General features: G+C 39.3%; 1 protein-coding gene across 2 annotated transcripts; it reads right to left on the minus strand.

Moving 5' to 3' along the window:
- Positions 1–234: 234 nt before the first annotated feature.
- On the minus strand, positions 235–18,034 carry slitrk6 (SLIT and NTRK-like family, member 6). Of its 2 annotated transcripts, none has more exons than XM_064310950.1 (2): positions 17,480–18,034; positions 235–3,871 (listed from the first exon to the last, which is right to left on the minus strand). In XM_064310950.1, the coding sequence occupies exons 1-2, from the start codon at positions 17,568–17,570 to the stop codon at positions 1,365–1,367; spliced, it is 2,598 nt and encodes an 865-aa protein (XP_064167020.1). In that variant the 5' UTR covers positions 17,571–18,034; the 3' UTR covers positions 235–1,364. The 2 variants fall into 2 exon arrangements, with proteins under 2 accessions (XP_064167020.1, XP_064167021.1); XM_064310951.1 differs by lacking the exon at positions 17,480–18,034 and adding an exon at positions 8,222–9,144.
- Positions 18,035–20,779: the final 2,745 nt, after the last annotated feature.

Consider the following 20,779-nt stretch of genomic DNA (forward strand, 5'->3'; position numbering starts at 1 on the left):
CAGACTTCAATTAAATGCTATACAAGGTAACATAAAAAGATGGACATTTACAGAAATGTTTCAAAAATAGTGTACTTTAGCATTTCATAAATGATATGTGTATATGTATTACAAAATGGACATCCTACCACAAAATTTAATAGAAAGCAGTATAATTCATAAAAAGGCATCCTTTGATGCATATCTCCCCTTATGACAGTTTGTCCAGCACAAACAACTGAAAAGTGAATGTAATTAAGTCATAATATTGTAAATATTTATTTATAGTTCATGAAGGTTTTAACTGTATAACATTAAAAGGCACACAAACAGAAAAGAATAATGTGAATTTATGTACAAAATATTTACAGAATAAATAGACAAATACACAATTCTACATTGTCAAAAAATAAAACTATGGTGTTCAAACAAAACACTAATAAAGAAAACATAATAATAATAATAATAATAATAATAATAATAATAATAATAATAGAAAAGTGGTTTTACACCCTGAATAATTATTATGCTGAGAAGTACTGGTCAGAATTATTATTTAGATTTCCCACAAGACATGACAAAAAAAGAGAAAAAATACCACATACATCTTTTTTTAAATCAGTAGCTGAATTCCTTGGGTCTGAGTTTGAAGGTCAAAACTGAAGAAAAAAAAATGATTGTCATGCACCATCTTTGAAATAACCTTTTGAATAGTGCAAAATCAAAAGTATATCCAACTGTATACATAAAAGGCTGCCAACAGATTAAGTCAAAGTATGTGCAATTCTTAGCTAACATATATTTATAGAAACAAAAACAGAAAAGTATAGCAACTTTTCAGGGCAGACTCATTTTTCACAATAAACAATGTGTGTGTGTGTGTGTGTGTGTGCGTGTGTCAGTGTGTGTGTATGCGTGCATGTTTGCGTCTGTGTGTGTGCATGTAAATTAGTATATATCATGAGTTTAAATAAACATTGACAGCTAAAACATGACATGCTCTTTGCTTTCATTTTTTGTCACACCAGCAACCAGTCCTGGCATAGCACTGACTATGTGGCACCTGGCATAGGTTTCTTTTCTGGCACAATATACAGTCTTGAAAACATGATGGAGAATGCACAGTAAGTTCTGAGTTGTAAAGTATTTACAAAGGAAACATACAGTAACTCCTTATGTCTGTCCGAATGTATGTGCATGTGCTATGGCCAGTCTGAACAGTTATAATTCATTATTACAGTTGCAGAAGTATTCAATCAGACAAAAAACTGCAGTTGCTGAATTAGACTTGAATTATTGCTTTCACATTGACAATGTGAGGCAGATTATAATATGGATGACAACATTCTAAGGCACTTCAAGAGGTAAATAAAAAATACCCTTTTTTAGTTGAAAGGTGGTTGATGCTCGAGGACCTCCAGATAGTCAGGCTCTGTGTGGAGGTTGGCTTTCAGTTCGAAATACTCATTTTTGGACTGTTCCACCAAAACCTTGCGTGGCCGGCCGTACATGATGGCCTCCATGAGCCTCAGCTCCTCGTGCTGTTCCTTGCCCTGGATCTCAGTTCCACCGGGCTGCAGCTGGGTAATGTTCTTCCTGAGGTACTCTGTGATCCCCAGTTGCTGGAGGTCCCTCTCCCTCTCCAGAATGTTCCGGTAGAGGGACCCAGGGTCTCCCAGGGCCACAAATTCAGCTGGGCCTTCTGTCAAAGCCATGAACTTGAGGTTCTTGCCCATGGGAGGCGACTCGTCCTCTATCTCCAGGAGGCTGCGACAGAGGTGTTTGGGCTCATCTAGGATGGCGGGGAGCTGGTCCAGCTCCTGGTCCTTGTGGCGGGCACAGTAGGTGGGGGTCCGGCACAACTGAATAACGGGGCTGTGACCCGAGTCATCGTAGGTGTTCACATTCACACGAGCCCTCTGTGCCACATGGTGGGTAGTCTTCTGCCCATACATGCTGTATTGCAGGTGGATGGGGCTATTCTCCCTGGGCTGGTCCTCTGACTGGCCCTTCTTGGACCGCCGCCGCCGCCGGTGCAAAACCACGACTACTATCCCTGCCGAACAAAAGATGACCGTGAGGAAGAGGACGAGGAGGCTGAGGATCAGGACAGAGAGCGGTACTGTGTTAGTCAGCGAGTGGAAGAAACCTCCCGCAGCATTGCTGGTGGTGGTTGGTTCGGTGGTTTCACCTTGACTGTCCTTATCATTCAGGCCTGGGCACATAGCCTCAGCTTTTACATCCCGCAGTTCAGATTTAGCAACTTTCCTTGGCATGTGGCACAAAATAGTGCCTACTACTATATCCTTAGCCAGTTTCTCTACCCACTGTTTGAGACTGACTAGGTCACAGCTACAATCCCATGGGTTATCCTCCAAGTAAATCTTCTCCAGGGAATTCAACTGATCAAGCAGATTGCTCACAGCTAAGTGCAAGAATTGGTTTTTCCTCAGATTCAAAGTAGCAAGTGGGACATTGTGAAATATCTGCAATGGGAGGGTTTGAAGAAAATTGTTGTTTAAGGAGAGCAGCTTCAGGTTTGGCATAGGGTTGAAAGTACCAGGGAGAATTTCTTTGATTGCATTGTATTCCAAATACAAGTACTCTAGATTGTGGAGTCCAGTGAACATTCCTGGGGACAAATGATCCAGTCTATTACCATTCAAGTAAAGCCTTTTCAAATGGTCTAGGCTGAGAAAAGTTTCATTGTCCACATAATCAATTTGGTTGTTTGCTAAATTCAGCAGCTCCAGGCTCTCATACACCACAAAATCATATTGCAGGAGCCTCTGGATCATGTTTCCAGTCAGGATGAGCTTCCTGGGACTCTGCTGGAGAAGCCCAAGTTCTGAAATCCTTTGGATCCCCCTGTCTTGACAGTGAACCAATAAGCCAGCAGTTGGGTGGCTGTAACAAGAGCAACGTTCGGTGCAGAAAGCCACCGGATTGTGCGCCGGTGTGGGGACCTTGGCATCATCCTTAGCATCCATCACCTTGGGGATCTGGACCAATTTCGTTGAAGGGGTCACCACCAGGTCCAAAGACTTGGATGGCTCCTCCAGGTCTATATCAGTGTGGGAGGGACACAGAACATCTTTCTTGACCTTGCTGAGAAGGCTGCCCTTGAGGTATGGGGGACTGTTGCAGACCACCTCGCCAATGCCGGCCTGGGACCGCATGCTCTCAACCCAGATCTTCAGGGGCAGGATCTCACAGTCACACACCCAGGCATTGTCCTCCAGCAGGAGCTCTATGATGCGACCCACATGCTCCAGGAAACCCACATAGGGTAGAGACTGCAGCCGGTTCCCTCGCAGGTCCAGGTGGGTGAGTGGCACGAAGCGGAAGATGTTGGTGGGCAGAAACTCGATGGAGTTGTCATTTAGGATCAGCACCTTCAAGCGAATGAGCTTGCTGAAAGCCCCTGGCTCCACCACCCGAATGAAGTTTGTGTCAGCTTGCAGGAACTCCAGATTTCCCAGCCCCTGGAAAGTGTCCTCTTTCAGCATCACAAGAAAGTTGCTGTTGATATGAAGCTTCTTCAGGGAGCTCAGGGCACTGAAGACCCCTGGCTCCAGCTCCTGTATGCTGTTAGCCCCCAGGTGAAGGGAAATAGCATTTCTTAGTCCCTCCAGATCTTCTGCATTCAGCTCGACCAGGTCATTCTTGTACAGGTTGAGGTTAAAGGGCAGGTCTGATGGCACCTGGACCTGCGAGAGTTTGCTGATGTTTCTGGCCTCACAGTTTATGTGCAGGACGCCGTCTTTTTCCTCACAGGCACACAGGGTATCGCAGGAACCTCTGGAGGATGGCTGGACACTTTGAGAGCTGGCAGCAATGATGAAGGAGAAGATCAAGACTATGTGGGCCAACATTTTATGTTTATTAATGTCTGCAGAGAGAAAGAGATAGAGAGAGAGAGATTATGATACATTATAAATTAATTAATGAGGTCATGCATATTCTTTGATTGCATACACTGTGTACATTGACATGTGTACATTGTCATGATAAGAAATGTAGGCATTGATACTGATACCTGGTTCAGTATCATAATACCTGACACCAAAATGCTACCACGGCCAAAAGGAAAACACAGTAGCTTAAGTCACTAAATAACAATGGTTTATTGAACATTGAAAAAATGAATAAGACATGTGGTCTTTAAAAAAAATAAAAAAATAAAAAAACTGCTTTGATATTATAGCCAATAGCTAGTGCTATATAATAGCAAAGAAGATCTCGGTTTGAAATGCTATTCTAGATCCCTCACATTTTGCATAGGCTAACCGCCACAGTTATGACTGACATCATGTTGGTACTCACTCACAAAGTGAATTTATAACAAGCTAACAAGTAATGATATATTTGCTATTGCTACCCTGTCTATAATATTGGCACTAAGCAAGGTCAGCTGCTTGTTCTCTACATTAGTTTCTTTGCAGTCAGCCATGCTGGCTCAACTCTGCATGCATAGGTAGCTTACTGCTGCACCCATTGTGGTTGCTATGGCAAACTGACATTAGACAGACAAGATCCCCAGTTTATATACAATATGGAACGCTTTTGAGACAACAACAGAAAATATGAAAAATCCTATAACTTACAACCTTTTTACGTTACAGTACCGGAAAAGTACTGTAGTTTTGGTGCATTGAGCAACACTAGTCCATTGTCTGTCTACAATACAAGCAGCCTATAAATGCATATTTCATATGTAGTGATTCTTGGATTAAAGCATTTCCTGTAGCCCAAAACAAAGAGTGTGAAGCTTCTCTTGTTAGATATGTTACAATGAGGAATATATATATATATATATATATTTTTTTTTTTTTTTTTGAATATACTATTTAACATTTCAATAAAACTGAACAAATTCAATATTACATTATATCCACCAGACCATCCATGGCTTTGTTTATTTGTGTTGATTGTGAAACACTATCATTCACCTAGAGAAGGCACACAAGCACTAAACACACAAGGACTGAAACACACCTCAATCTTGCTCTTAGATACTGCATCTCACTATTAATGCATTTATATTTTTGGCTCATAGCCACTGAAAATGATATTGTTATTCTTTTTTCTTAGCGTGTGCTTATTGAAGCATGGGCACGGAATTGAACATACTTTCAACAAGAAGAGCCCTTTAAAGTGCCTTTGAATGACTTAAATAGCCATCTTCATGGTTTTCTATATTTTCATCTTCAGCAGTTCTGGAGTGCTTAAGACATGAAAAACACTCCATGATTACTTAAGTTTCTTTTTTTTATTTCAGATAATGAGATATCTGACCATATGGATGAGTTATGTATTCTGAGCTTCATCTGAAACAAATTTGTACACCAACATAAAATATGTAATGCATGTATTGCATATTAAATTATGAAGTAATTTCTTCACAGAAGAACACAAACCTGATCAAATGAAAATGCTTTCTTCCTATAGCTATTCCAGGTAATGACTAACAAGTAGAAAGAAATATAACTGACAGTCCATTGGTGGACATCAGCTGGGAAGGGGAAAATTGTGTTCCCACTTGTTTTCCACAACAAATGTGTATTTTGTACCAAAGGGACCACAGCTCCATTAGAAGCCACTGGAACTCGCGATCGGCGCATTCATGCATGCTTACCATCAACAAGCATTCACAGAAATAGTAAGCAATAAGAAATAAAATAATTGGAAAGAGTTGTATTCCAAGACCAGGTCAGGTCAGAAAAAAGTGTAATATTCTTCCCTAGTGGCCTGATGATACACACCCACCAGTGTTTTACACATTACCACACACCAAGGGAAAATCCCTTGAACATCAGCTGGACAGACACACACACACACACACACGCACACAGAAAAGCACACACACATGCTGTGCAAAATGCAGTTTTTATGAAATGGATGTGAGAATGGAAATCCAAAATGGAAAATTTAACAGTACACTATAGCTAAGTTAACCACATATGACTAATTTCCCAGCCTTTTATAAAATGAGGACTGTGGCATATGAAATGTTGTTACTGCAAATAAATAATGAATTGATGTTTCAAAGTAGTTGAGGATCAATCTACTTGTTAATACAGTAAATATGAGCTAAATTAGAGTCAATAACATGACCAGAAGATGCCCCTTGGACTGAAGTGTGCGTCTCATAGCAGATAAGCTTCAAAGGCACTTTAATTCACATCTGGAGAGGGCTGGGTTCGGGGAACATTTTGAGATTGAGTAATTAAAACAGCATATTTGTGACAGACATTTTCTTGACATAATTTGCACCTGAAAACACACTGGTCAAGTGTCACTCACATTGAATGTTAACGCAATCAAACCCAAAGGCAGACACACATGCACCCATGCACACACGCACACTCAGACGAATACACACACACACACACACACAATGAAAAGAAGTGAGTGGTTATTTGTTCTACCCAACGCTTGGTGTCTGGGCCTTGGCCTGGGATTACTCTGACCCCATTACTGACAATGTACTGTACCTTTTTAATCTGACTGCCTGTTTTTAAATGTCAGTTTTTGGTTTAGTACAGGGTAACATTATTTGATTGTTAGATGCTTTTAATCCCATCCTTTGTGGCTAAAAAGATATGTGCTACTTAGTCATAGTTTTAAATTGAGGCTGTTTTTCATTTTAATCTGTGAAACATGCCAGTGTTTTTTTATCTTTTATTTTTTTTTTATGTTACTTATCTGAACAAATTAAAATATAATATTTCATGTAAAAGTGTACACTGACTCCAAGAATTTATTTTCTCTCTCTTCTCTCTTTCTGATATGACAAAAGCACTCCGTTATTTTAGTACTTTCATTCAAATGTGCACTTCCTACATAACAATAAAAATTCCCCTTAATATAAAATTACATATTTAAACTTAAATTGAAACTAAATTGAATTGGGAATGTAATGGGCTTGGACCCAAGATTAGTTATTCGTGTTTGTATCCCTGTTAGTACTCTGTTACAGTAACTGAACTCAGTTTCTGAATGGGCTGAACATTCACAAATCTGCATATTCCACTGAGGGCATTGAAAATAAATAAATCACCAGTCATTCCCATTTAAAATGTGTAATTAAAATGCATAATTAGAAATAAAATGAAATCAACAGCTCAACACCTCTTTCTCTCAGCTTCATCCAATTGCCTGAGTCGACACAGGATGATGTGTTCTGTAACAAAAGCCATGTCTTAACACAGTAGATGTAGAAGACTCCATAACTGGCAATTGTGAAATACAACCCATCATGCAATAAAGTAGTCATGTCATGTCATGTAACAGCCTTAACAGACAGAGATTATTATACCTTTGTTACATCACAACATGTCAGCTTGGCTACGAGCCATTTCAGCTCAAGCGCATATGCATATTACGCACAGATGATCTCCTGATTAAATATGTATAATTATGTCTAAACGTCATATTTAGCACACATCATGGCAAAGAACATCATGACAGTTATTTATTTTTTTAGAACTGCCATCCACTGTGCCCCATGCACCATCCCACAAGTATAATATTACATGTGCAGGCACAATTAATGCAATTAGCCTACTTTGGGAAGATTAGCATTTTTCTGTCAGCAGGTCTCAGCCAACTTGACATTCATTTGAAAGAACTATAAATAAAACAAACTAATTAGTTGTTAGCAATGATGATTGAAAAATGTATTAAAGATGTAGTGTTTAAAAAAGCTGAATACCAGGTGCATAGCATTGTGTTATCTTGATGACTGTACATTGCATTCTGCTGCATCTACCTGTCTACTGTACAAATCCAGGCTTAAAATATTCAGCGGTGTCTAACCTTCTGTGAGGACAATGATTTACCTTAGCAAGAATGTGGTACAATAAAATTAAATAAAAATAGCAGTAAATAAATACATTTTTAATAATATAGCAGCCAAGATTATGTCTCTTCATTATGGTAAAAAGGAAAAAAAAATCTTCAGAAGAACTGAAAACATGAACACAATGAACTGAACAGGCATGAAGGAAAATGTCAAGCCAAAAACAAAATTGAATCTAACTGTACGCAAATACATCAGTGATGAAACCAAGACTCTGCTCCAGACCACAAGCATCCAAACAAATGACTATGGGGAACATTTTTGTTTCTGACTAAAAAAACGTTAGAAGTGCATTAAATATGTATGGAAAGACAATAAGCAGTATATCAATGCTCCTGTAACTAAAATGTGTATATTTAGATATTTGTGCATCCCCACCTCCACTGTTTCTCAGGGGGGGGATTTGCCTTCACAGCATCCATCCGAGAGACCTACATAAAATACAAGTGAAAGCACAAGGCAGCACTGCAAACTGACAAACAGGAAAGCAAGATTAAACATAAACCTTGCATAACCTATGTGCAGCGATGCATTCAGTATACAATAACCCTGAAAAATATGATTAAACACTGTGGTACTGAGGTTTCTATGTATAGTAATACACAAAGTGACGTGTTTTCTGTTAGCGACATTGAGAAGCTAACCTACAGCTATCTGCCAATGGTTTTTTCCAGCCTGCACACTTGAATGGCATTGGTGGGCAAAGCCAGGCACTCGGGGCTGTGAGACTTCTGAGTGGGAATAATTCAGGGGAAAAACCCACGGCAGGCAGGCGCTGACTACGGACAGGAAATTGGTGCGGATGCCTTTTGCGCTAATCGGAGCTCTGCGAATGGGACGCAACGCTCACACGCCAAATAGGCTAAGAGTCTTGTACCGGATGTGCAGCCATCTCTCAGTATGATGCTCCCCACCTGTACCCACACACATGGACATCAGGACTTAGAATCACTTCTACCCACTGAACAGGAATGAAAATCTCACATTAATTTAACCGTTAAAGGGGGAGGCCTGCTCATGCAGGGGACTGCAGCCTACCAAGAGCAGAAAAACAAAAAAATATGCATTTGAAATGGAGGATGCATTGCTAAGCTACAGAGCTGAAACGAGTCGCTTGTTGCGGAGAAAGAACACTATGCAGTGCAGCAAAGCGGATATCACAGACAGGGTGAAATCTGTGAGCTACAGAGATTGCTAGTGATTGTGTGCTACTGTGAGGACTACATTCAGAGATATTGTAATTCCAGAGAACATTCTGTAATTCATGAGCTCTAAGACATGAACACATTTAATTTGGAACAAAAATTCAATTTTGCACATTCACAAGAAAAGGAGGACGGAGTGTAGCACAGTGGGTAAGGAACTGGGCTTGTAACCGAAAGGTCGCGGGGTTCGATTCCCAGGTAAGGACACTGCCGTTGTACCCTTGAGCAAGGTGCTTAACCTGCATTGCTTCAGTATATATCCAGCTGTATAAATGGATACAATGTAAAATGCTATGTAAAAAGTTGTGTAAGTCGCTCTGGATAAGAGCGTCTGCTAAATGCCTGTAATGTAATGTAATGTAATGAACACTATATTGCGTATGCGGGATCAATTCCAACCGCTGGGCCGTGAATAAACTTCAGCACTTCAAATCAGTTAACTAAATGCTATTTCATCACAAAAAGATGCAATTTTCCTCAGATTATTAACATACCTATTTCAGAACAAATACCAAAGTATCATATTTCAGTGTTCTCTTCTACATACTGTATTCTCATCAGGGTTCACAGATTACTTTAGTGTTATCAAAACAACAACACTCCAAGCCTTTGTAATGGGAAATGTACAAAAACTCATATCTTCGTTATTGAAAGAAATAAATAATTGAAAAAAATAAACAAAAAAACAACTGAGTTTAAAATTCATAAGGGTGAGTAGATTATTACAGCATGACACAGAGAAACACAATGAAGAATGAAAAATAACAAAAGAAAATCGTAACCATATTGGTATGGTGAATAAAAACACGTATTTGAAAATAAAAATGTTTAAAACACAACCACAAGTCTTCTGATGTCTTTCAATGACAAGAATGTATCTATTAGAAATAAGTATTAAAAGTATTTTTCTGTATTTTCTGTAGTTCCTAGAATTAGGCTCGAGTTCTCTGAGCACTGGTCCTGCCCTTCATTGTGTGGAGTGCTGTAAAAGCCTGCAGGTGCACACAGCCTCCCACGTGTTATCAATAAGTTTCAGTTTCAGCTCCTTAGTAAGTCGTTAAGGTTCTACGAATTCTGGACCGCATTCGAGGTGTGAAAAACACTTTGCATAAATTTGCCTTGAGTGGTACATCCTGACTAAACGTGTCCGCCACATTCTGCAATGGCTTTGAGATGTGTTTGCTTCCATTTGCTGGGTGTGCCAGGGGAGTAACCAGAGGCAGCAAGAGATGCCCTTTCGAATCAGCATCACTCCATTCACAATCACCCTATCAGCAGCCAGAGTAATAACGCTCCGCAACTGCACAGTCAATGCAGCACCATTTAAATTAAGCAAAAAAATAAATAAACAAAAACATGAATACATGCCATACTCATAATTTAGAAAAAAATTCTAAAACATTTTCTGTTTCTTGTTTACATACATTGTCTCATGCATATTTTGTTTCGTTACCAGTGTTAAGCCTGCATAACTTGCAGAGAAGGGCTCTAAAGAGGAAAAAACAAAAAGACCTCATACAAACTCTCTGGAGAGCTGATGACCTCTACACGAACAAACAAGAAAGTCATTTGGTGTCCATTGATTCAGGATTTTCAGCACAAATGTTTGAATTGCTTTGTCATTCATTTGAATATTACAGAGGATTGGTAAGGTCAGCATTCCATAATATTGTCTACGATTGGATTTACACGAATCACATACATTTATGAGATGCGCAACAACTGTATTACAAGGTATTACTTAATTTAAAAAAAATAAATATATGTACTGCATATATTAAAGCGGGCTTTGGGTTAAAGCCTGTTGCCACACTGTGTGTGTGTGTGTGTGTGTGTGTGTGTGTGTGTGTGTGCTGGACTGGGTGGGTTTGGGGGTGGATTTTGTTTTGGATTATCACAGTTGGAATTCATATTTAATATGTTTACACTTACAAAGCCCTCCTTGACTGCAATATTATCTGGTCCATTATGAGTCTTCTCCCACCTTTACTGTTCATGACCTGTTCGCTCTGCCCTGATCTCTTAAAAGAGAACAGAGTTCTCTTGAACGTTGATTCATATTCATGTTCCATCTATCCATCTAAAATAATAATAATAGTAATATAGAAAAGGAACAAGGTTCAATGCTGTTTGGGGTGGCCACTGATCACATGAACAGGCAAAAGTAACACAAAAAGATAACTGGCTTTCTCCCATTTATTATGTCCTGCAACTGAAAAAAAAAAAAAAAACTTCTTAAAACAAGAAATATACAAAGATTTTACAGAAATCTACAGACCAAAGCAGTGCAGAAGGACCAGCAAAAACCCAAACACCAAACACAACAAAGGTCTAGGCACCAGCCATATTTAAACACATCAGCCATCAGATAGTGGGGGTCTCCAAATCCTCAAATGTTATTTACAAATTCTCAAATGTTGTTTGGCAACCACCAGTAAACATCAGGAGAAGAAAACAAGACAGACTACATCTCTAATATGAACATCTTCACAAAAAAAAAAAAAAAACCTGAATGTGTTTGCCAGTACGCACATTTGTATAACTCTTTGTGTCATGATTACAATGCTCATTCCAATAGCTTATTTTCACTCCTTGCATCCTTTCCTTGCTCCTTAGCTCCTCCCAATGGAGAATGCAAGGAAAGGATGTGAGGAAGAGTTATGTATGGAAGTTATGGAGTTATGACTGGAATAAGCAAGTGGACAGACAAAATAAGTGACTGGAATGAGCCTACAGAACCTACATACGAACCAGTTCATTTGAAGCATGTGGAAGCCTGAAGGCCTTTTATAAGGCCCGATGATTAGGTAATAAGCAGGAGCCATGGTGATCACAGTAGACCACAGATACTAGTACAGTGCAGTCTGTAAGTATTTGAACAGTGACAAAATTTTTGCTGTTTCCCTCTGCGCTCCATAACACTGGATTTGAAATGAATCAAGGAATATGAGGCCCATGAGGTGATCCTTTCAGATGCTCTGCCAAGCTTTTGCCGCTATCTCTGGTTTCTGTGTGTTTGCTGGGATTTTAGACTTCAGTTTCCTTTTGAGTCAGCGAAAAGCATGTTCAATGGGGTTTAAATCTGGTGACTGACTGGGCCGTGTCAAACACTTCCACCTTTTCTTCCGGAAAAGGTCCTTGCTTATGTTTGCTGTATGTTTTGGGTCATTGCTGCATGATAAACTCCCATCCAATGAGTTTGGTGGCATTTCTCATAATATTGGTGGGTAATATGTTTCTGTGTACTTCAGCTGTCATACCGTTGTTGGTTACATCAATAAGAACCACTGAACCAACTCCAGATGCAATCACACAGGCCCAAGCCATCACACTGCCTCCACTCTGCCTGACAGATGAAGTATTTCTCCGAGGGTCCAGACCAGTCCCTCTCTTTCTCCACACTTTCACCTTTTCGGCACTCTGATAAAACTATCTCTCACTTATCTGCCCATAAGACTTGTTACCGAAACTCATCAGGCTCATCTTAGTTTTTTTTTTCTAATTCCAATCTTGCCTTTCTGCTTTTGGTGCTGACGAGAGGTTTTTATCTGGAAGTGTAGCGTACATAATTTTCCTCTCCTACTCTTCATTGTGATTGAAAGTATTGAAAATCACAATGAGAATCACTATGCAAATCACATTTCATTGTGAATATATGGAGGTCATTGGCAATTACTCTAGCTGACAATTTAGGATTTTTTTCACAGCTCTTACAATCATCATTACATTCTGATGTCTTCTGTGGATGGTCGGATCACTGGTGCTTCCTAAATATCTGTATTTTATTAAAGGCGAGGTACAGTAGCTTGGACAAAACTATATTTCCCCTGGGTTAAACGACGGAAGCAAGATCAGATTTTTTTTTAATTTATTGAAATTGCAAAATAAATAAAAATAGCAAAATAAATAAATAAATACATAAATAAATAAATAAATAAATGAGCATATAGGTCCATGCTGAATGTGGAACATTGTCTTAGCTCTCTGGTCACTTGGCATGAATGTTTCCATCCTGGATTCTTTTCCCTCAGCAGTACTCAGCGTTATTTATGAGGACTTATGAGGAGCTGGAGTCTGCGGTACCACAGTCGTACCTCTCGCAATTCTAGCGGTGCATCCTGTGGGATGTAGGTATCGGCTCCTAAGTTATTTAGTAATGCAACAAACCTTTTGCTAGCCTTTAAATGACCAAACTGTGTTGATTGGGGAGTGCGATTCCCAATGCAGTTTAAGCAATGTAATGGACAGTTTCAGGTTTTATTCAGTTTTAGCTTGGTGAGTATGTTGCTTTGGATTCATAAAATTAATTCATGAACAAGCAAGTATCAAAAATGTGTCAGATTAGCTAATGCTAGATCATTCTTTAATGAAACTAAACAACGCAAGTGCATGAGAACTCATCTTGAACATGTTTTCCCTGGTATCCACTTGAAAAAATGTGTAGCTACATTAACTGTGAACTTACAAATGAATTGTAATGTTATTTAAAGACATTTCAGTAAGAGACAGTAGTGTTAGTCAACATTTGGCCTGTAGGTGCCATAATTTTTTCATGAAGTAGCTCAGTACAGTTAACTACTTTTTAAAAGAAGTTCAACCCTCTCCTCTCCTCCTTCATTACTTGGGAGCATGCAATGCCACATCACACCACAGGCTACAAGCTCCACTGACACAGACATGAGTTGGAGAAAGACACTGAGCAGCTCAACAGGTGTGCCATGGGTGTCCAGATTAATCAGCCACAGTTGGCACTTAGCGCAGTCTGAATTTGAAACCAGACCATGAGGCTCATCCATGCACAAGAATACTGCAGTGCCTCCACAGGGTGAGCTACCCAACAGCTCACTCTCACATGTTAAATCAGTCTGCAAATGGTGTGCAGTCATCTTTTTATAACTTTTCCTAATCATGTTTCCTTAATACAACCAAGCCTTCACCCTCATGCCACCTTAAAAAAAACAGGTTCACATTTTTTCCCTTTTTTAAAGTCATTTCTTACTTCAACTGCTAACTGAAATGAAAATGAAGGCTATTTAATTCCGCAGTCATCTATCATGTCTAGCCAGTTTTAGCCATTAATTCTATGAAATGGAACCCTTCGTTTCTCTTAACCTGTGTCCTGTAGTACAGCTCAGATAACCTGGCGCCCATCACTTGCTTTTTTCTTTTATCAGAGACTGAAAATAATCTGTCTGTGGGCAGTTTTTCTTCTTACTCATGTTACTTCTGTTTGTCTTTGGAAGAAGATCTAAGGTATTGTATGGTTTGCATTTAAATAGGATGTTTGTGTTTAATAAATACTGAATTATATGACAAGCAAATGTTCCCTGGCTTTTTCTTAGGCACAAGGCTAACAGACACTTGTGGAGCTGCCTAAAAATCAAAATACAGATGGCTGCTTCCTTGGGTGTAGCAACATATTTGGACTTAATAATTCACTTATTGCTGTGAGCACTAACAGCAGGCTACCTGTTGTGGTAATTGTACCTTCAATAAGTACTGTTGCAGTTTGCTTGCTATAAAAAGTTATGTTGGGTTGTGAGCCAGAACGCAATCTTAATTTTCAGACCTAGATAATGAAATCTTCAAACAAATTATTTATTTATTTTTTTTCGAGAAATTCCACCCTCAGTGGTTATAATGTTATAATATGTTGAGATATGTAATAATGTGATCGAGCACAATGGCACCTATATCATTGCGGAATGAGTCTTTCCAATGCAGAGCCAAAGATCCTAAAACATTACTGCACAGACTGTGTGTTAGTGCAGGTCAGAGGAGGCAACCACAAGCAGAAAAGCAGCTGCAAGTGTATTCACTAAAATAAATACAAGAACTATAAATAAATACAGTAAATACATTCATATATCACTGTCCTTTTGTTAATGCTCATGAAAAATTTTATTGTATCTTCCTCAAAAAAGTGGTCGTTGAGACGTTTTAGCAACATTTCATTGGCACGCATGGTATCTAGTGTACAAGCGGTTTTTCTGCAATGATATTTTGACAGGAATTTTTGCCAGGCCCTGCCTCTTTCACATAATTTGAGGAGGAAGTAGGCTAGGGTGTGAAGGAACAAGGGGGTGGGGGATTAGAGAGAAACTAACAGAGTCAGGAAGGTGTACTTGGCAAACTTGGAATGTAAGAGGAATGATGATGTGCAGTACAGCATTATCCATCCTGTATTATGTTTTAAAAACTGAGTGAAACATAAATAAATAAATAAATACATAAATAAATAAATAAATAAATAAATAACTCCCCTAGCTTAAAAAAAGTGGCAGGCAGATGTAAATATAAATCCACTAGCATCAAACCCTCTATTTATTCAAATATACTGAATTTCAATTCACTTTAATAATATTTTTTTAATATATATATATATATATATATATTTTTTTTTTTTTTTTTTTAACAACAAGCTACTGCAAATTGCATGTGGTGTATTTCCTGCCAACTTCACCGTGCATAACCATATAAAGAATAAAGCATCCTTGTGACAGTTTTTGTAAATAGCACTAAACAAATAAATTTGAATTGAATTTAAAAAGGGAACAGAAGTTTCTTAAGTTGACACTCAACAGCAGCATCGCACATTTCTCTCTACCTTGCTTCTATGTTCAGGCAGTTCCATGCAAACTACTGCACACTGGGAGAGTATGTATGCATATATGAACCTGAAATTCTAAAACCCAGAGGTCTGTCACACTTTATCAGCTGGCGAGTTGTGGTTGAGCGAGAGACGGATGGTCTATGACATCTGAAAAGGCTGTAACTGATCTAGGGTCAGCTATACACACAGAACTCAGCAAAGACGCCCGAATAAGCATGCCACTGGATCTGAGACAGCAAGTTAGGTTAGGGGTCAGATGCTGTTACACACAGGCACAGGATCATGGTGGCAGAGTATCTGAAGCAAATACCCATATAGTTATAATAAACAGCACCAATGGAGGTTTTAAATAATAATAATAATAACAATAATAATAATAATAATAATAACAATAATAATAATATGATTCCAAGACCATCCACAATGCATATTTTGAAAATAGGAGAGCAAATAATTTGTTAATTTTAAGACTGGTATTATACAAATGATCTCATTTAAGCACATGAAGTATCATTGGGCTGAACAGAAGAAAAGTTATAACTCATGGTCTGAAAGTTGAAACACTAAGCAAGATCACTGTAGGGGCTTTCAATTGTCTTTCAGTTTGGCATTTTTCATTGCTCCACAAACCTACAGTGAGTGAGTGACAACACCTCTGAGATTCAGACCAGCATAAGTGTGAGTCCAGGCATTGTTGTGTACACTGTCATCCAAAGATCATTCAGATCTGAAATTCCCTTAAATAATGCATTCCACGAAACTATGGGAATTAGCCTACGTGCTGAATCTCTTTCAGAGTTCCCACCTGTTCTTGCATTATTGTATTCTATATACTGTACACAGTGATTTTGAGGACCTGAAACTTGTTCTTCTAATCATATTAAATACATGGTTGTTCTTCAGTGGGTAATTTTGAACACGCTGAATCCAACCTGTCCTAATTATTTACCATTATTATGCAGGCATAAAGTTAAACGCCCAACTATTTACAGATTGCAGCCTACATCCGTTTCCAATCTCTTACTCCGTGGACACCAGTTTCTTACGAAAAAAAAAAAAAAAAAAAAAAAACATTAGCCGGCCAGAATTAAACTCCACGTCATGCCGGCCACAGTACTGCATCCTGAGTTACCGCAGAACCCCCTCTGACAATACCTGGTGCATACGGGTTATCTTGTTGTAATGCAGGTGGACATCAACGTTTTGATCACATGCCGTCATTAGGCTACATACAAAGTATATTGCTAACTCTGCAAGAAACATTCTTTCGCACAACATCGAGAAAGTCAGATCCTTTAGACAAAACCCCTGAGATAAACGAAAGCGTTCAATCGTGCAGCCTCAATCTATTGCTGTCTCAGGTATCGAAGAGTAATTCATCTTCAGGAAAAAAGAGAAATGAGGTTAACCGCATAATCAAACGACGCCGGCCTCCAATGTTTTTTTAGTCCTTGTTTCTTATTTTTTTATTTTATTTTTTCCCCAGCCATTCACTTTGAATGTACGGAAAAAAAACGCGACTAAATACTTTGGCTTGACCCAACTTGTTCTGTCATGCACTTGAAACGGTTCAGAGATTACGATTCACAGAGAAGTTCACATGCAATCACCTGCGTAGCTGTCTAATTTACTTAAATCCACGTCTATACTATCACAATTTCATAGCGTACGCATCTACTTTAATGTTTTAGTTGCTGATTGGTTTAATGTGCACCGTGCAGCCAGATCCTTGTGTGCAATGGTGCAGTTGTATCCGATCATAACACAGCGGCCGAAAATACTGTACAGTTGTGAAAACTCCAGGGTAACTGTACTCACCCAGTGCGCGGAACAAGGAAGACAGCGGGTTAATCCGAAACAGGCTTTGAATTACACATAAAACCGTGTTCCCGTTGAAAGGCAGCTTCATCGCAGAATAAAGAAAAAAAGTTTTAACGGTCCCGTTGTTTCTACTGCATATCGACCGCAGGGAAAAAGTAATAACAGGAGAAGCATTCGCCTATACAGCATCTAGCTGGGATACTGCAATAACGTCAGATTATCGCAGGTAATTATTTAATTTATTTATTCTACAGTTGTCATTGAATTTTCTTCTTGATGTACGATTAAGTGTCAAATGTCGTGGAACTGATGGCTACTCCCATCACATGTATTTGCGCAGTTCTGTAGACTGTCCGCTAACATCCATGCTTGCGTCCCTTTTTTCCCTCTTTTCCCAGAGATAACCGAGACTGTGGTTACTCGGATGGCGTGAAAGTGAAGACCTCTTCCCTCCCTCTGAGACAGTGTATTAGTCCCTGTGTGCTGGCGCGCCTCCGATTTGCGCTTGAAGGGGGACAGTAGAGGATCCAATTCAGGGAAAATAGCTCCTCCTCCTCGAGCCGCCGCGGCTGATCTGAGGAGGGCGGCAGTGGCCTCACTAGTGACGCCTTGAAAGGTGTTCTGTACTGTTGACAGCGTCGTTAATAAGGAATCAGTGTGCTCTTCTTTATTTATTTCCGGTAATACTAAGATAAATATGAGATGGGGGAAAGGTCTTTGTGAGGCAAAACAAAAACGTCCACAGGACGAATGGCCATACAGAACGCATCTCTTAAAGTGCCGATAAATATCCAATGACAATTAACAAGTATGAACCAATCCAAATACTGTCCTCTTTAGCAAAATGTTTATTATTATTATAATAATAATAATCATTATTATTATTAGTATTATTATTATTATTATTATTATTATTATTCTAATTTTAAAAACACACACGTCTATTATTATAGTCAAACCTTAGACTTCTATCTCTGTTATAAGGCATGGACAAAAATACTAGTCCTTGATCCTTTAAGTGCTGAGGAACCATTTAACAAGCACATCCTTAAACACTGCAGTACCAGGGGTGGTGATCACTGAGCAAAAAGGGCCGGGAAGTCATGTTACACTGCAAAAGCTTTTCAGCAGTCATACTAAAGCAACAGCAATAATGTATAGGTATAAATATGCATATGTAACTGGGTAAAATATGTTGAATTATAATGCAAAATAGTATACGTATGCATGGAACTGAAAATTATTTCAAAAACAGCAGTAGTTTTGTGGTTTGTACGGACACATCCCTACGGCCTTATGGAAGGTACATTTCCACACATTTGACGAAAAATGTCTGCGATGACAACTGAGCATGTCAGCATTGGAAAAAATGTTCCAATCCCCAACACCCTGGCCATCATCCGGGATGACAGAGAAAGTCTATTTCACCGCACAGTCAACTCTGTGAGACAGCCACGATCGCCCTCGATGTGGAAAGGAAGCACGCGCACCCCTCCCGTCCCTAATGCCGTGTTTGTAATCAAGCTGTCATTAGCGCCGCTGCTGAGCAGGTGCGTGTCACTACACTCATCAGTGTCGGGTTTGGGAAAGATGACGTCGCAGCAGTCCATGCCCGGTCACACAACTGTCATACAGTACAAGCTGCGATTTTTGAAAGCATCTGACAAATAAATCACATTTAACTAATTAAATGCGAAATTGGTTTCCAGCGCCATTGAATTAAAAGAGATAAATAGATAACAACTGATGTGCCTTCAGCAGTCGGTGAATTTCAAAGCTTATGAATTGAATACTGTAATGGAGAGAGAGAAAAAATGCTACTGCAGTACTGATCTAATTCACAATCGTTTTTGAAAGTGCAGTATGTGTATGCATAGAATGCATGTTTCTTATTCTTCTTCCTAGTATTATTTATTATATTCATAAATATTAAGTCATGCCAATCAATTAAATATGAATTCTATTTTTAATCATCATTAAGCAAGTATCCTTAACCAAGGGAAATATGAATTGTTGGCAGTTTACAGACTGGGCTATACAGCTGGATATTCAAGAACACAAGAACATAGTATCTTTACCTATGAATAAACATACTGATTTTTGCTGTCAGCATTTTTCATTATTTCACACAAGTCAATGCATGCAAGTGATTGAACACACCATATGCACAGAAGGAGTTACTTAGGCAAGTAATGCCCTCCCCCTCCTCCCCACCCCCACCCTGCCTAGCAACTGCAGTGCTAAAAGTCCGTAGATCAGTCAAGAACACGGACATGGAAAGAAATAAGGGCCATTTGGAAAGGAGCAGGGGACAAAATGAACTGTCTTTCTTATTAACATTAAGTCAGTTATCACAGCAGTGTTCCTGAGCTGTACCCTTAAAATGACTTTCTTGGAAGATAATCACGCCCGCCGGCCTCTGGGCTTCCCTTCAGCTCTCTGATGCTGGTGGTGCGCGCTGGCTTTGAGAGAGCGCAGGGTACATGGGGTGGGAGGTGAAGCCCCCGGCGCCGGATCTCCGTCATGGATGGCTGTGACCTCATTTCGGCGAGGAGGGCAGGACCACCTGCCTGTGAAGCTGTAGGCCGGGTTTGATTCCCAGCAGGCCTGTTCTGATTTCACTGATCTGTCCTCCACCCCCCCCGCCCCCCCTCCTCCCACCCATTACCTGCCATGTTGGTGTAAGCAGTGGGTTCAATAATGTCCAAATAGCACCGGTATCCAATATGGTGCATGGATTGCATATGCTTAATCCCCTTTGTTCCAATTAGAATATTTCCAGAGGGTTATCTGCTTGGCCTATGAGAAAAGAAAACACAGGAGTGCAGGGTTTTCTCCAAAGTTCCAGAACAGGCACATTTGGACATAGATACTCAAATTATCCACTTTGAATTATGCCAAGGATTTAGCAGTTCCCTTGATACCAGCCTAGCATACAGAGCTGACTTCCGTTAAGTGAATATTCTAGATAAGAGCACTTGAATTTTGATATTAATTTGTGACCACCGCAAGTTGCATGCAGAATGAGATGCTCCAAGACAGCAATAGTCTTGCCTCACGTTCCTGTTAAATCTACTTTCCCAAATTTGTGTGCACCTAAAAATACATTTTCAATAAAAAAATAACTAATGAAATTTGAGTTTTACATTTTATCTTGAATGTCAACAGCATCACTTGCACATTCCACAATGGGCCTCAAACGTGTGGTGCTAAATTTATCAACCACTTGTAATGAGTCTCTTTCTGCTTCTCAGCAGGAAAGCTTGCTGACAAAAAAAAAAATAAATAAAAAAAAAA

This window comes from Anguilla rostrata, chromosome 15 (genome assembly GCF_018555375.3).
Source record: "Anguilla rostrata isolate EN2019 chromosome 15, ASM1855537v3, whole genome shotgun sequence".
In the NCBI taxonomy this organism is placed as follows: Eukaryota; Metazoa; Chordata; class Actinopteri; order Anguilliformes; family Anguillidae; genus Anguilla; species Anguilla rostrata.

Coding starts and splice junctions, on each gene's coding strand:
- slitrk6 (XM_064310950.1), bottom strand. CDS start 17,570: ATGAAGCTGCCTTTCAACGGGAACACGGTTTTATGTGTAATTCAAAGC. Junction 3,872..17,479: donor TTCCTTGTTCCGCGCACTGG/GTGAGTACAGTT, acceptor TTCTCTCTGCAG/ACATTAATAAACATAAAATG.